The 12852-nt window shown below is 39.5% G+C and overlaps 1 protein-coding gene across 1 annotated transcript; it reads right to left on the bottom strand.

The window, feature by feature from the left end:
- Window positions 1–282: 282 nt before the first annotated feature.
- On the bottom strand, window positions 283–12778 carry SPATA18 (spermatogenesis associated 18). Its single transcript, XM_027735975.1, has 12 exons — window positions 12488–12778; window positions 10339–10444; window positions 10112–10227; window positions 8626–8747; window positions 6987–7121; window positions 6112–6346; window positions 4945–5103; window positions 4214–4389; window positions 2160–2283; window positions 1742–1810; window positions 885–924; window positions 283–408 (listed from the first exon to the last, which is right to left on the bottom strand). The coding sequence occupies exons 1-12, from the start codon at window positions 12572–12574 to the stop codon at window positions 401–403; spliced, it is 1377 nt and encodes a 458-aa protein (XP_027591776.1). The 5' UTR covers window positions 12575–12778; the 3' UTR covers window positions 283–400.
- Between the last annotated feature and the right edge of the window lie 74 nt (window positions 12779–12852).

Genomic DNA, 12852 nt, shown 5'->3' with positions numbered 1-12852 from the left:
TTCTGCAACATTCCCCATTTAGGTTATATTAAACATCAGGTTTAATCAAAATTATCACGGTAAACTGCAACATTTAGAATCTGTGGACAACCTTCTAGATACAATAATTCAATCTCTACCTGCAGGATTACATCACGGGTTCCTCAGTGCTTTGCAAATTTTGCCAAATGATCATGATCTTGTATTGCCTGCACTTTTTTTTTTTTAATTGGAAGATTCAAATTAGTTTGTCAAATTATAAATAAGCCTTCTATAATTCTAAAAAACACACTGAACACAAACTCCATTTGAACTGACAATTGCCATTCATATTATTGAGAGATTTGAGGTATTCCTGAAGAGAATAGGCACCGGTGAAGTTGTTGGATCCAGATGTACCAAACCACAGGAGCATATTTAGTTAACACCCTATGGAAGAAAAAGGTACATTTCAGTACAACTATATTTTCTAAATCTCTAAATTGGTTTGGCTTCAAGATAGGCACACATTCATACTGTCTGAAATCCATCACTTCAATGTCACCACTTAGCAATCTCTTTGGAATTTGGAAGGCATGTAGCCAGCAGGTGTGCAGCTAACTGTCTCTTGTGTAGGGAAGGGAGCAAGTTTTACTTACTATAGAACTGGCCACAATGAAGGCAACCAGCAGAGAGAACTCATGACAGTGGTCTGAATAGAGTGAAAAAACAAGTTCTCCTCCAAGTCAGAAATTTCAGCCTTTTTCCACACACACAAAAGAAAGGGACTACCCATTTTAAAAATAAGACTTAGACAAGTATTTTAGAGTTCAAGACCTTTAGCATGTTATTTTGTCTCTTTGCTTAATCATTCAAAGACTTAATGTGAAAACCATGAGTCCTTATGAACTAATATGCCCACTTACTTCTGCTCCTCAGTGGTGAAAAACTGCGGCTTCGAAACGACTGCAACACAAAGAGAAAGGACACTCAGGTATGCTAAAAAACTGCACCCAAGAAAACCACCTGGGGGCCCACCAACATTCAGAAAACTTGCACATGTCTATCAGTGCAGCTCCACAGCTACAAAGTCAAGTTCAACAACTTTCTAGTTTTCTTCACACCCCACATATGCACAAAAAAGTGAGCCATACCCAAAGCCTCTCATATTTTCAATATTCGTATTTTAAGTTGAGGGCACCCATGTCAATTTAATAAGATGGGCTAACAATTAGAAAAATATATGTGTTTTTTACAGAAATAATTAAAAATGTTGTATAACTATACCATACACAGAACTCGGCTAAGGTTTCACATATCTTATCAGTACCACCTCAGGTCTTCCCCTTCTGCTCACCCTACAGTTATTTTCTGTTCCACTCTGGCATTGGACAGTAAATTTAGGTTACTAATTCCGGGAGGCACAAATTATGTGTTGTATATGTACTGCAAGATGACTAAAACATTTCCAAATGATGCAATCAGTTATTCTGAAGGGTATTGAAGCAAGGGGGAGTAGGGGCAAATCATTCTAAGATGCTATATGAGAAGTAGATCACTGTTAAATTCTCACAAGTATCAACTGTGTATCTCCACTGATCAATATCTATCAGTTCAGCTATCTGTCAGTTCAGCTTCACCTCATTCAAGACCTTCAAGCAAAGGCATTTATTCCCAATGTTAAAATGTACATGTGGCACATCAGCATTTTTAATAGGTTGCCTACATTCCTAGTTAAAATACTTGATGTTGTTAATACTATAAGCATTCAGCTGAGGCTTACATGACTAGATAGGAGACGACGGGTGCTACAGCTGCAGCTTCTGCTTCTAATTTTACTTCTGCGAAAGCACTACAAGAGAAGAGTTTGACAAACCTCTTTTGAGAAAGAGGGTTTAATAAAGACAGACTCTGCAAGCAGACTTGCCATGCTGGAGACAAGGTTTGAGGACAGAGAGGAAACACAGTAAACTTTCTTCTTAGAACAGGCTCTGCCAATAATCATACATCTGCATAATTAATACATTAAGGAAAATGGAACTATTCATCCTAAATAAAGGATGAGGCACTAAAACCTAACTGATACTTGACATACAACTCCACCCACACAGGGAACAGTTAAGAACTTATCTTTTTAAATTTTAAAAACAGTGCTGAAATCCAATGACTTCCCTTAACATAATCCTTAACAAAATACATACCAGAGACACCCTTTTAGTGACTACCTCTCCCTTCACAATTACAACACCATCTTCCACCAGAGCAGGCCATACGTGATAGGCCACAAAGGCAGCTGTGAAATCTGAGTCAGGACTACGATAGTACCTGTGGAAACACAGAGTACAAGAAATGTCTGCATATAAGTGCCAAAAGATAAATATGTTTCAAATCATAAATACCGATAAAAAGCAGAATACTAGCTATAGCTCTAATATCTTTCTTGACAATTTTTCCACATGTCAAAAATAAGTATTCTTTAAGTGATCCTGTAAAGGAAATGCAGCTGTAAGATAGATTTATCAGGACCTACTGTTTACTTATACTGACAGGCACTCCAATAAAGCCATCTCACACTTCACGAGACCAGCAGACCATATTTTTGCATAAGCCAAATACAAGCCAGGGCCCCTGTGTCCACTGACATACCAAATCTTCTGAGCAGCAATTTGGCAGGCATAGTCATCCCATCTTCCTGAAATATCTTGCTAAAACAAGACTCCTATAAAGGATATTATAGAAATACTCTATATCAACTATAAAGGTACATCTTAGTATCTTATGAGACATGAGGCAACTTTATTAGCAAGATCCTCAGATATTGATAATGAAACGGTGACATTTTAGCTAAGAAAAATTAATTCAAGGGCCTATGTTAACATACCAGATATATACTACCTCGATAAGTCTGGAATATTGGCTAAATAATGAAGTCTGTGGCTTTGTGGATTCAAGCTCAAAACAAATACAAAATAACAGAAGTAAAAAATAGCAATGCATCTACACTTCAGCAACGTATTACAAAGCAAGTTATATTAAAACAATATTGTTAACATAGGCATGAAGCAAGGCATGGGGTGTGATGAGGTTTGGGCAGCCCTTTATAGAATGGTATCACACATAACTAACAGAGATATTTTAATTTCTACAAGTTTTGCTTCATCTCTGTGTACCACATATACACACTATACATGTAAACATATATATGCCACATTTATCTGTATAGATGGATAGATGAGAGTATGTCTCCTGCAGCAGCACATAAAAACATATTACACTTGTTTTTTGAAGGCCATACACAGCAAGTAGGTGGAGAAAGCATCCCCAGACTATACCATTGCTTTGTTGCCTTCTTAATTCAGCCAATAGCTTTGGGTATCAAGAAGCTAACTGCCCAGTATTCGGACAGGATCATTGAGCAGTCCTGTATGACTTTGCACTTTCCTGTTGAAAGGTTACTTTCATCTTCTCTATTTCTTTCATTGGCTTCTCAAGCACTTCCCCACCTGTGTTCCATTCTATTTTAAATTATTATTAGAAACCTTTTTATTGATCTAGGGTTTTTTTTTTTGCTTTTGAGAGCATTTTATGTTTGAGTTATCAATCCTATTAATTTTCTAGAAGGTATGGAAGCATCCTATAGTTCTCTGGCAGCTAACAAACACCTGACCCTATAGAAAAAACAATGTTATGGTGTGATTTTTTTTTAAAACGAAATTCTCTTTCTTAAAAGTCATTCTTCTTTCTGCTCAGATGTAAACCAGAAGAGATGGGAGCATATTAGCATTCATATGCTGTACAGCAGCCACAGCCTGGAGGTTGCAGCAAACACATTGATGATCTTGGTAGCAGGCACCAATTGCCAGATCTCAGTAAACATGACTTTTACACAATAGGCCAGAAAGGAGGAACAAAGATGCAAATATTTGTTAAAAGGCAGGTAGAGACTAAACAGGAAAAGGAAAGCTGATAATAATTTTTCTCTTAAATGATAAATACGCTCTAGAGACCGAAGTTTATCCAGAAAATCGCTCTGCTGTTCATTAAAAAAAAACTGTTAACACTTGTCTACACCCTGGCATTTACACACTGTCAGAAAACCTTAAAGACATACCAAATTAACTATAGATCAGGGATATTTGCCCAAAATTCATGATTAGCAATCTAAACATTTATATTAATTAAGGAACAAGTAGACCATACAACCTGATGGATTCTTTTAATAATAAGAAACTAACTGAATTTTAAAAGTTCTTACTTGGTCTCATTGAAAAGTTCTCCATCAATACCAAAGGCAACATCAAGAGGAGGAATGAGTGTCTGCATTGAAAAAGCCAAACAGCACAACTCTTGAATCAAAGTGCTGAGTACAATGAAATCAATTTCTGGTGGAAATGAAATCTTTGGGTTGATGTTCATGGAGCGAATTACTTCCTGAAAATAAACATATTTGAGTAATTTTCACTCACTAACAATTTCATTCACAGGAAAGTATGGAAACCCATCCTAAATATGCCTCTCAGCTTTCTACATTTAAAAATCAGTATCAGAAGCTCACAGTAATTGCCTTAGACTATTTCAGAAAATAATAGCTTCAGAAAGAATGTACTGTTATTTCAGAAATTAAGTATGAGCTACATTATTGACATAAATCTTAGGAAGGAGATGCAGCTTTTCAACAGAAAACAAAATTCAAGAAAAATATGAAATTTAGCTTACATTTATTTAAGACAGTTACACTGTATCTTCAAAAATATTATTCTTGCAGACAGAGAAATTCTAGTCACAGAAAAATAGAACAAGCGATTACTAGCCCATACTTATACCACTCCTAGCAATATTATTTTGGAAAGTACACTGCTACAAGGCAAAATCCATACGATAACTTTTTTCTTCTTCAGGTAACAGTGCATTTCTAGTTTACACGTTCTGAATTTAACAGCTCCTGAAATAGATCAACATGTCGCTTCCCCACTGCCCTTGACCTACCTTGACACTGGCATGAACATCATACTCATCCTTGTGGCAAACTATATAATCCAGCACAGTGTCTTCAAGTGACTCAGGCCCCGAGTGACTTAGAGACAGAGCCTCTTTTACATGTATTTTGAACTTCCAGTAGGCCATCTTTGCTGCATAAAAAGATTCCTGCAAACATAAAGAACATCTAGTTAAATCCAGGAGACTGAAATTAATTTTTTATCGGTTATCTGAGAAAATGAACTTAACCCAGTATCATCATCATAAGGAGGAATAAAAAACACTGCTATAAAAGGGAAAGTTAACTCATCTGGAAGGAATTCTCCAATTGAGTGTAACTTCTTTGCAGAAGACAGGATTGAAAAGATTCTCATCTAACCATCTATATTTGCATAGGATTCCATCACACACCCATGATCAATACAACCACATTCAAAGATATCAAGAGTAATAGCATTTTACATGCCATAGCCCAACACATCAGACAGGAACTCTTCTTGTTTGTCAGGAAAAAAGGCTGAATTAGAGAGTGTAAACTGAATGACAGTCGGAAAAAACCTCCAATAAGTTAAATGTGCTTGGGATCACACACATTAAGAGACACACTGTCTGTCTGACTCAGGTATGTACTACATCATTTTTATAGAAAAGAAGATCAAGTACAGAAAAGATGAAAACAAATTTCTTCAGACTGAGCTCATAGTAAATATGAGGTATGTAGGTAGTTTCAAGGGACCCAACAAAACTAGAAAAGCACACAGCAACAGACAAAAAGAAAGCATGCTATGGAAAAATTTTTATCTTTGTACTGTTGTAGTATATAATGTAGTATTCCCAAAAGAATTCATCTAAATAAAGCAGTGTTGATCAGTGCAGGAATCAGCTTCTTTTCAGAGCCATTCAGTCTTCTTATACACTCCTTTTAGCATCCGTACTACAGATCACTGACCCTGTTCCAGTGTTGGGACAGGTCAGTCAGGACACTAACTTGGGAGTTCAGTATAGAAGTGTGAGGGGAAGAAAGAAAAATCAACAAGAGAAAAGGACAAAAAGTTTTCTTCTCTGTACTTGAATGTACTAGAAATGCTAATTTACCCACCATTTAGTCCAGTGCAGACATAATATTTTATAAAACACTTCAGGCCTGTAAAATAAGAAATATTATTTCTTTCTTACCACAGCTGCAGTGTATATTATCCTCTGCACCATCTCCACGTCACTGATGTAAGTCCTCAAAAGGGTCTCTGCATCGAAGCGTTCCTGAGCATAAATGAAACCAAAGCGAGCCACCAGGCAGGCGCGACGGGAAGCGTTGATGTGCCTGGCTCGGCCAGGTGACCAGCTCTTCGGGCGAAGGGAACGCTGTGACTTGGCCCCACTGCGCCTGTAAGGAGAGCGGCTCCGTGCGAGCCTACAACAGACATGTAAAGAAGCTTGAGGTCAATTCACCATCTTCACATGTTTTTCCCTAGCATAGAGTTTTGAGTCAATTTAATTTTTATCAAATTGAGCTAAGATTTTGAGCCAATGCAATTAGAGAAGCTGCAGCTGTTTAGTCTAATATGAAGGCACTTGTGTCAATATATTTTATGGGCTAAAGCATAAACAGTAAAAATAAAGTATTTCCTAAAGTGTGTACAGACAAGCACTTTGTTCTGGGGAAACACACTTCTAACAAGTAATAATTTGGAGATTTGTTCCTCTTTCCGCACTTTGATTGAAGTCAAACAAGTGTGAATATAACAAGTTCTGCCCTGTAATGGTACAGTGTTCAGAGGACTCATAAAAAAAACCCCTAACCATTTCTTTTTATTCCATACAGTTGCTGTCAATGTATTTTTCAAAGCTGTACTATTTGCTGTTTTGTCTAAAACTTAACTGCTTTAAAATATTTGGGCACAAGGAGAAATCAGCCAGAGTTTATGTTCCCTCATAACAAAGTGCAAAAGCTCAACTTTTGTTTATTCTTCAGTTTCAAACAAGGAGGGAATTCATGCTACCTAACATGAACAATTTCTATAATTCAGTGACTTCTCTAATAACGCCCCTACCTGCTCTGAAGAACAGACTTTTGGGCATCCAGGATAGTAATCTCATCCCGCAGCGTTTGAATTTGCTGCTCATAGTCATTCAGACGCTCTAACTTCTTCAGGGCATCCTCCTCTTCGGTACGGGAAGTGTTCAGACTTAATCACACAGAATAAAGTCAGTCACAAGATGCCCTTCTATGACTGTAAACCATCTAACAATTAATCCTCATCATCAAAAAAAAAGGAGCAGAAAAAGAGGAACGTTTTTGAGCAAACTCCTTATGCTGAAATACAGGAAAAATCAAGCATTCAAAAAAGCATACTCCAAAGTAGACTCTTCAAAATGTAAAAGTGTACTGTAGCAGGAGAGTGGATATACTACACTCTGTTACAGGAGAAATCACTGGTTAACATTTGGTGTCCTTATGCTAGCTCAGATGATGAGGTCTAAAAGAAACTGTTTTCTTTCTCATATGTAAAATTTTAATTAAACCAGCTCAGTTTTCTTTCCAAAGGAAGATTAAGAACCTAAGTATTTTCTCCATGGGGTACTAGGGCTCTTTCCTTCACTGGAATATAGTAGTCAGTCAAAGGGTATCACCAATGAAGTTATTCAAGTAATATCAAAAGCTAATGATTCCTCTCCTGCTGGCCCCAAGAGAAGCACTGTTTCTTAAACATCGGCAGACAACCAGTTAAGCAAGTTTATCTTCTGTCCTTTACTCTTACTTAGTATTAAAAAGTATCTCAACGTCTCTGCTTTCTCTCCCAACACAGGTATTACTGTTGTTTCCTCTTTCCAAAAGTGTAGGGGGGAAAAGGATGCTTTCTATTTACTTTGAAGGTATTCAGTCTGTCCTTTTCTTTACCGAAGGATCCTGGTGAGATTTTTGAGGATCTGAACCAATGAAAGCTGTAACACTTATCAGTCAACAAGCTTCCTCTTCCGGCTTTTTAAGGAGCAGGCTGACTGAGAGGACCACAGTAATAAGACGAGCAACATCTGCTAAGAGGAAAGACTGTCCAGTCCCATGGACATCCTTAGCTCCTTCAGGAAGGACTTCTAGCTGAGTACTAGTAAAAGAGGGCTAAAGAATTCTACAATAAAGAACAATTCAGAAAGAAAAGTAGATTTGGAAAGAAGAGTTCTAAAGGTAGGTATGGGGAAAATTCAAACTGATAGTCTTGGAAACATTTCATAAGGACATGAAATTACATCACCTATTGTACTGATCCAAGACCTGTGAACATTTATTGTTCTCATGCTAATAGGATGCACAAGAAGCCACTTGGAGCTATCTCTAAAATGGCCCTGGAACTGGCATTAACTGCACAAATTTATATCTGAAGCAATTTAGTAATTTTGAGACTATAGTGCTCCACAAAATATGTTTTATGCAATTAGGCAAAAACTGTTCAGTCCTAGTCACTTAGCAAAACCTACCAAGTCAATTTATAAATGTGTGTATGACTGTAGCATTTGCAGCCCACTTTGGATACATATAAACACAATACACAGCCTAGATACATTTTGAAGCTCTGATTGTAAGCCAGACATGAAACATTTTACAAATCTCCATCAGTATTTACATGTCAAGAGAAAAATGTGGCTTGTTGAAAAACAAAAAGCAAATAAAAGAAACACAGTTAATTTCCCTACTCCTGTTCCATCTGGTTGATCTGCAGACGAGTTGAAGTCAGTTTTTCCTCCAGGTCTTGCAGTGGACAAGTCTCAGGTGTGGTGTCCAGTTCTCTCAGCTGCATCTCACTCCCAACTGAATCCTACCAGGAAACACAAGGTCACACTGTTTGAATGTACTACCTTACAGAATCCCTCAGCAACATACTAGAGAATTATTAGCAGATGTATTTCTAAAGATTTCAGTAATGACCATTTCTAAAGAAACTGAGAAGAAAAGCAATCGCATACCATCTAGAGACATAAGCAATCTCTTCCAGGCACACCAAACAGAGACTCAATTATGTTAAGAAAAATATTCACTTCTTTTTTACCTCATGATAGAACTTATGGAAGGTCTGCATATGCAGATTTACTGCTTGTATACACATCATCAGAACAAAGCATTTTGCAGATGTGTTGCACAGTTAGTCAACTTCTGATTGGCTATATCACCAACTCAAGTAAACTTTTTGGTAATTCATGTACACAAAGGAACAGAAAAAGTTATTAGAGGAGGCAAGTATTGTCACTCCAGAAAGCACACTACTACACATGCAGTTCTGTCTTTAACAACCTATAAAGTTGCCTGATACTATTGGAATTAAATAAGTAATTGTGTAGCAGGCTCTTCTTTAAATTTTGAATGTCACATGCAATGACAAACCTGTAACTGGCACACCTGGTGTACTGTCATTTAATAACATAATTATATTTTGTGGGGTTTTGGCAGAATCCTGTTCCTGCATTATACTAGAATCTGACTCTTATGGGATATCACCTTTCATTTGTCCTTATTTTAACTGTGAAATATTTTGACAGAGGAGGTATAAAAAATGAGAAATTAGAAAACACGGAGACATCACTGTCAAACCTCAGGATTCTGAGTATTTTCCCACAGTCTACATTGGCCAATGTTCCTATTTTCTTTCAAAGCAAAAAACCACAACAGATCTATCTTTTCTGCCAAACTGTTAGTACTACAATCCTTTCAGTAAATATCAAATACATACTAACTCCAAATATCACAGCAGGAATGTGGTGGTATCATGAAGGACATGAGCGCTTTTTATTTAACCCTTCTGGAAATAATGTTAAGATAGTCCAAGACTTTCTCCTTCAAAAAAAAATAAAGAGAGTTCACAGACTAATGTATGCACACCTTCAGCTTACATGTGTATTTTCACACAGTGTTAGGTTTTTCTAATACAGATATGGCCTAAATATTTCTGTGATGTCTCTGCATATGTAAACATAGCAAATCTTTACTGAGGAAAGGAAAGCAGTACAATAACACAGACTTTTTTTACAATGCAAATTCCTATATAGTAGCATGCATGTCTCCAAAGGTGTCTCCACGAGCACCTAAGAATGTATTACACTAAGTAAAATCTGGTAGGGAGGTTATTATTAACAGAAGTCATTAAAGTTCTTCTGCAGGTATAAATTCACATGGCAATATACATACCTGAGTGATGGAGAAGTTGTTCTCAAAGCTCTTTCCTGAAGTGGCACAGTTAAGACAAGTCCCTAGCTGTGGCAAGAGACGTTTTTTTATTGTTTCTGCACCTTCATTATTACCATCTAAGAAAATACATACATTAAGAAATTGTGAGAATACTTACAGAAAGAGTCAGAGTTTGAAAAAATGTCACATGTGAAAAGTGTTAGTAATTAAACAAGGCACTGATTTACCTTCTCGAGATGTTTCATTGAGAATTGTGAAGAGCTGTTTTTGAATCGCAGTGTTCAATTCTAACATTTCACAGCATCGGTTCAGATTCTCACCAGAGGAATTAATCTGTAAAGTAATGTGTATTACTATATCTGTGGGTGTTTTCTTACTTCAAGTTATTCCTGTTACGATCATGACATTTTTTTCCCCTATAATTGCATCTTCACAACCTTTTCTTACTACATCCTCTAGAATACTCATCTGTTTTAAGGTTCACATTGTTAACAAGCAAACAAACAACATCAAACTTCTACCACTATCAGGACTTCTATCACCCAGTTAATTCACTACCTGAGAAGACTTCTTTATGAATGGGGAAGGAAGTAAGTTGCAATCGCAAATGCCTCTAAAAGAAGAATCATTATAATTGTCGATCTGAGTTGAAACCATTCAACAGTTATTAAAATAACAGTATAGAAGATTGTTGGATGAAAAATAAAACATATTAGTCCAAAATCTGGTTTTCCATATTAGCTAAAATAATACATATAAGGCTATTATCTTGCTTTGTCAGCAGTCACATGAGGCTTCCATGCAATTTCATCTGATTTTTAAGAGTTACGAACTGAAAAAAAACACTGAAGTAGGGGCAAAATCCAGCACTATGCCTAGGAAACAGCAAAATGACACCACTTTCAGGAAATGCAATTTTGAAAAGGACTAGGATACTACTGCACCTGCCAGGAGAGCACATACTTTGTACCTGCTTCCTTAACCTTTATCTGTAACCTGCATAGCACCTTCCACACAGATCACCCTGTAGGTTTTCAGGCTCTAATGACTCCATATGGGTTTTACAAGCTTCCAAAACAGCTGAAATTCTCACTCATGCCTCTGTCAGCTTGCATTTTGATTGCTGCAACATGCTTTCCTCTGGCCTTGGGGAGCAGTCAACCTGCTCCTCTCCACCAGAACACGGCTGCAAAGTGCATTTTTCCAGTTCATTACAGTCACATAACACCTGTGGTGCTTCCATCTGCCACCTCCTCTTTTTCTGCACCAGCAGCCTGAAGCTGTTCATGTTCATTGCCCAAGACCTCAGAGACTACCCGCAACTCACTTAACACAGAGAATTCAGCTCCCACTAGTCCTCAGCCCTCCCAAGGTCTACCTGCACCACCCATTTGCAAGACTGTAAAACGCATGCCACTGCTCTTCCTGCTCTGGCATTCTCTGTGGTAGCTTTATCAGCTACTCTCAAAATACTTAAAACTCTTCTTTGCCACGAATCCCGCAGAGAGTTACACTGGCTATTAACATCTTGTAACTCCTACCTACCACAAAGTAAAAAGAATATTTGATTTCCCTTGAAAAGGCTACATCTCTGCTCAACACCTTTTCTTACCAACCATAGTACCCAGCAGGTGGTTAAAGGCTCGTGACCAAATCAACTATCCGTCTCCTGAAGCTAATGAAACCTAGGGTTGCACGAGTGAGAACTCTGACAAGATTTTTTCCACTGAGAAAAGTCACAGTTGTGAAGTCTGGGGTTCCTTCAACTCATCTTTCCCTAAGTTTACATCTTCTCTACTGCTTCTACTGTTGCACCTCCTCAGTCCCCTGTTACCGCTGACTCCTCCGTGGAGAAGCCACCTACAGCCTTCTCCCCACCCACACCCGAAACTCTTCCCTCACGCCCACTTTCCCCCTTTGGCAGCCGTGCTGTCTTGCAGCAGCCTCTCGGCTCTAACAGGTTTCCCATCCCGAACAGCTGGATGCCGGATAACCCGTTCTCACTTTCAGCACCCTTTTTCCTCACGTTCTCCTGACTGTTCCCGGGCTACGAGCGATTCCTTTCGCACACACCCTGACCCGCGGTCCTTCCACCTGCCGGTCTCCACCACGACGCTCAGCTATGCTCCGACACAGCCAGTGCCGCTCAAACCTTGCTTTTAACCTCCAGCTCTTGCTTTCACGGAACCTTGTCAGGGCAAAAAGCCAAACAGCTGAAGCTGGAAGTGCTTAAAAAGTGCTGGAACCGTGGTAACCAGGTGCGCGTGCGGGGCAGCACTCCCAAACCGGCCTCTCGGACACGGAGCGGCGGCCGCTCCCCGCTCCGCGTCCCGCCGTCATCGCAGGAACCCGGCCCCGAGGAGCGGCAGGACCCACCTCAAAGTCCTGCTGCCAGCTCTCCAGCTTCTCCTGCAGCGCCCGGGCGCTCCCCGTGCCCACCAGATTCCTTAAGCCCTCGGCCATGGCCGGCGGTCAGCTCGCTCCTGGAGGTGGGGCGGGATGTGCTGCGCTGATTTTTCTGTCCCTCCGGGAACGCTCCTCGGGCGGCGCGGGTGGAACGAAGATGTTACAGCCGGCCCGGACCCTCTGCCCTGGGCTGGGCCGCGGCAGCCGCGGTGGTGACGCGCGGGACGGCCCGTGGCGGCGGCGGTGCCACGGCAACGCTGCGGGGGGGCGGCGGCCGCCCGTGGAGCGGGGCCGGCCCGCGGCCGCCGGGCGGCGCCGCCGGGTAACGCCTGAGG

The sequence above is a fragment of the Pipra filicauda genome, unplaced genomic scaffold (genome assembly GCF_003945595.2).
Source record: "Pipra filicauda isolate LSUMZ 115617 unplaced genomic scaffold, ASM394559v2 scaffold116_size3395265_pilon, whole genome shotgun sequence".
NCBI classification, from domain to species: domain Eukaryota; kingdom Metazoa; phylum Chordata; class Aves; order Passeriformes; family Pipridae; genus Pipra; species Pipra filicauda.
The sequence above is the reverse complement of the archived record's forward strand: the minus strand, read 5'-3'. Positions and strand labels throughout refer to the sequence as shown.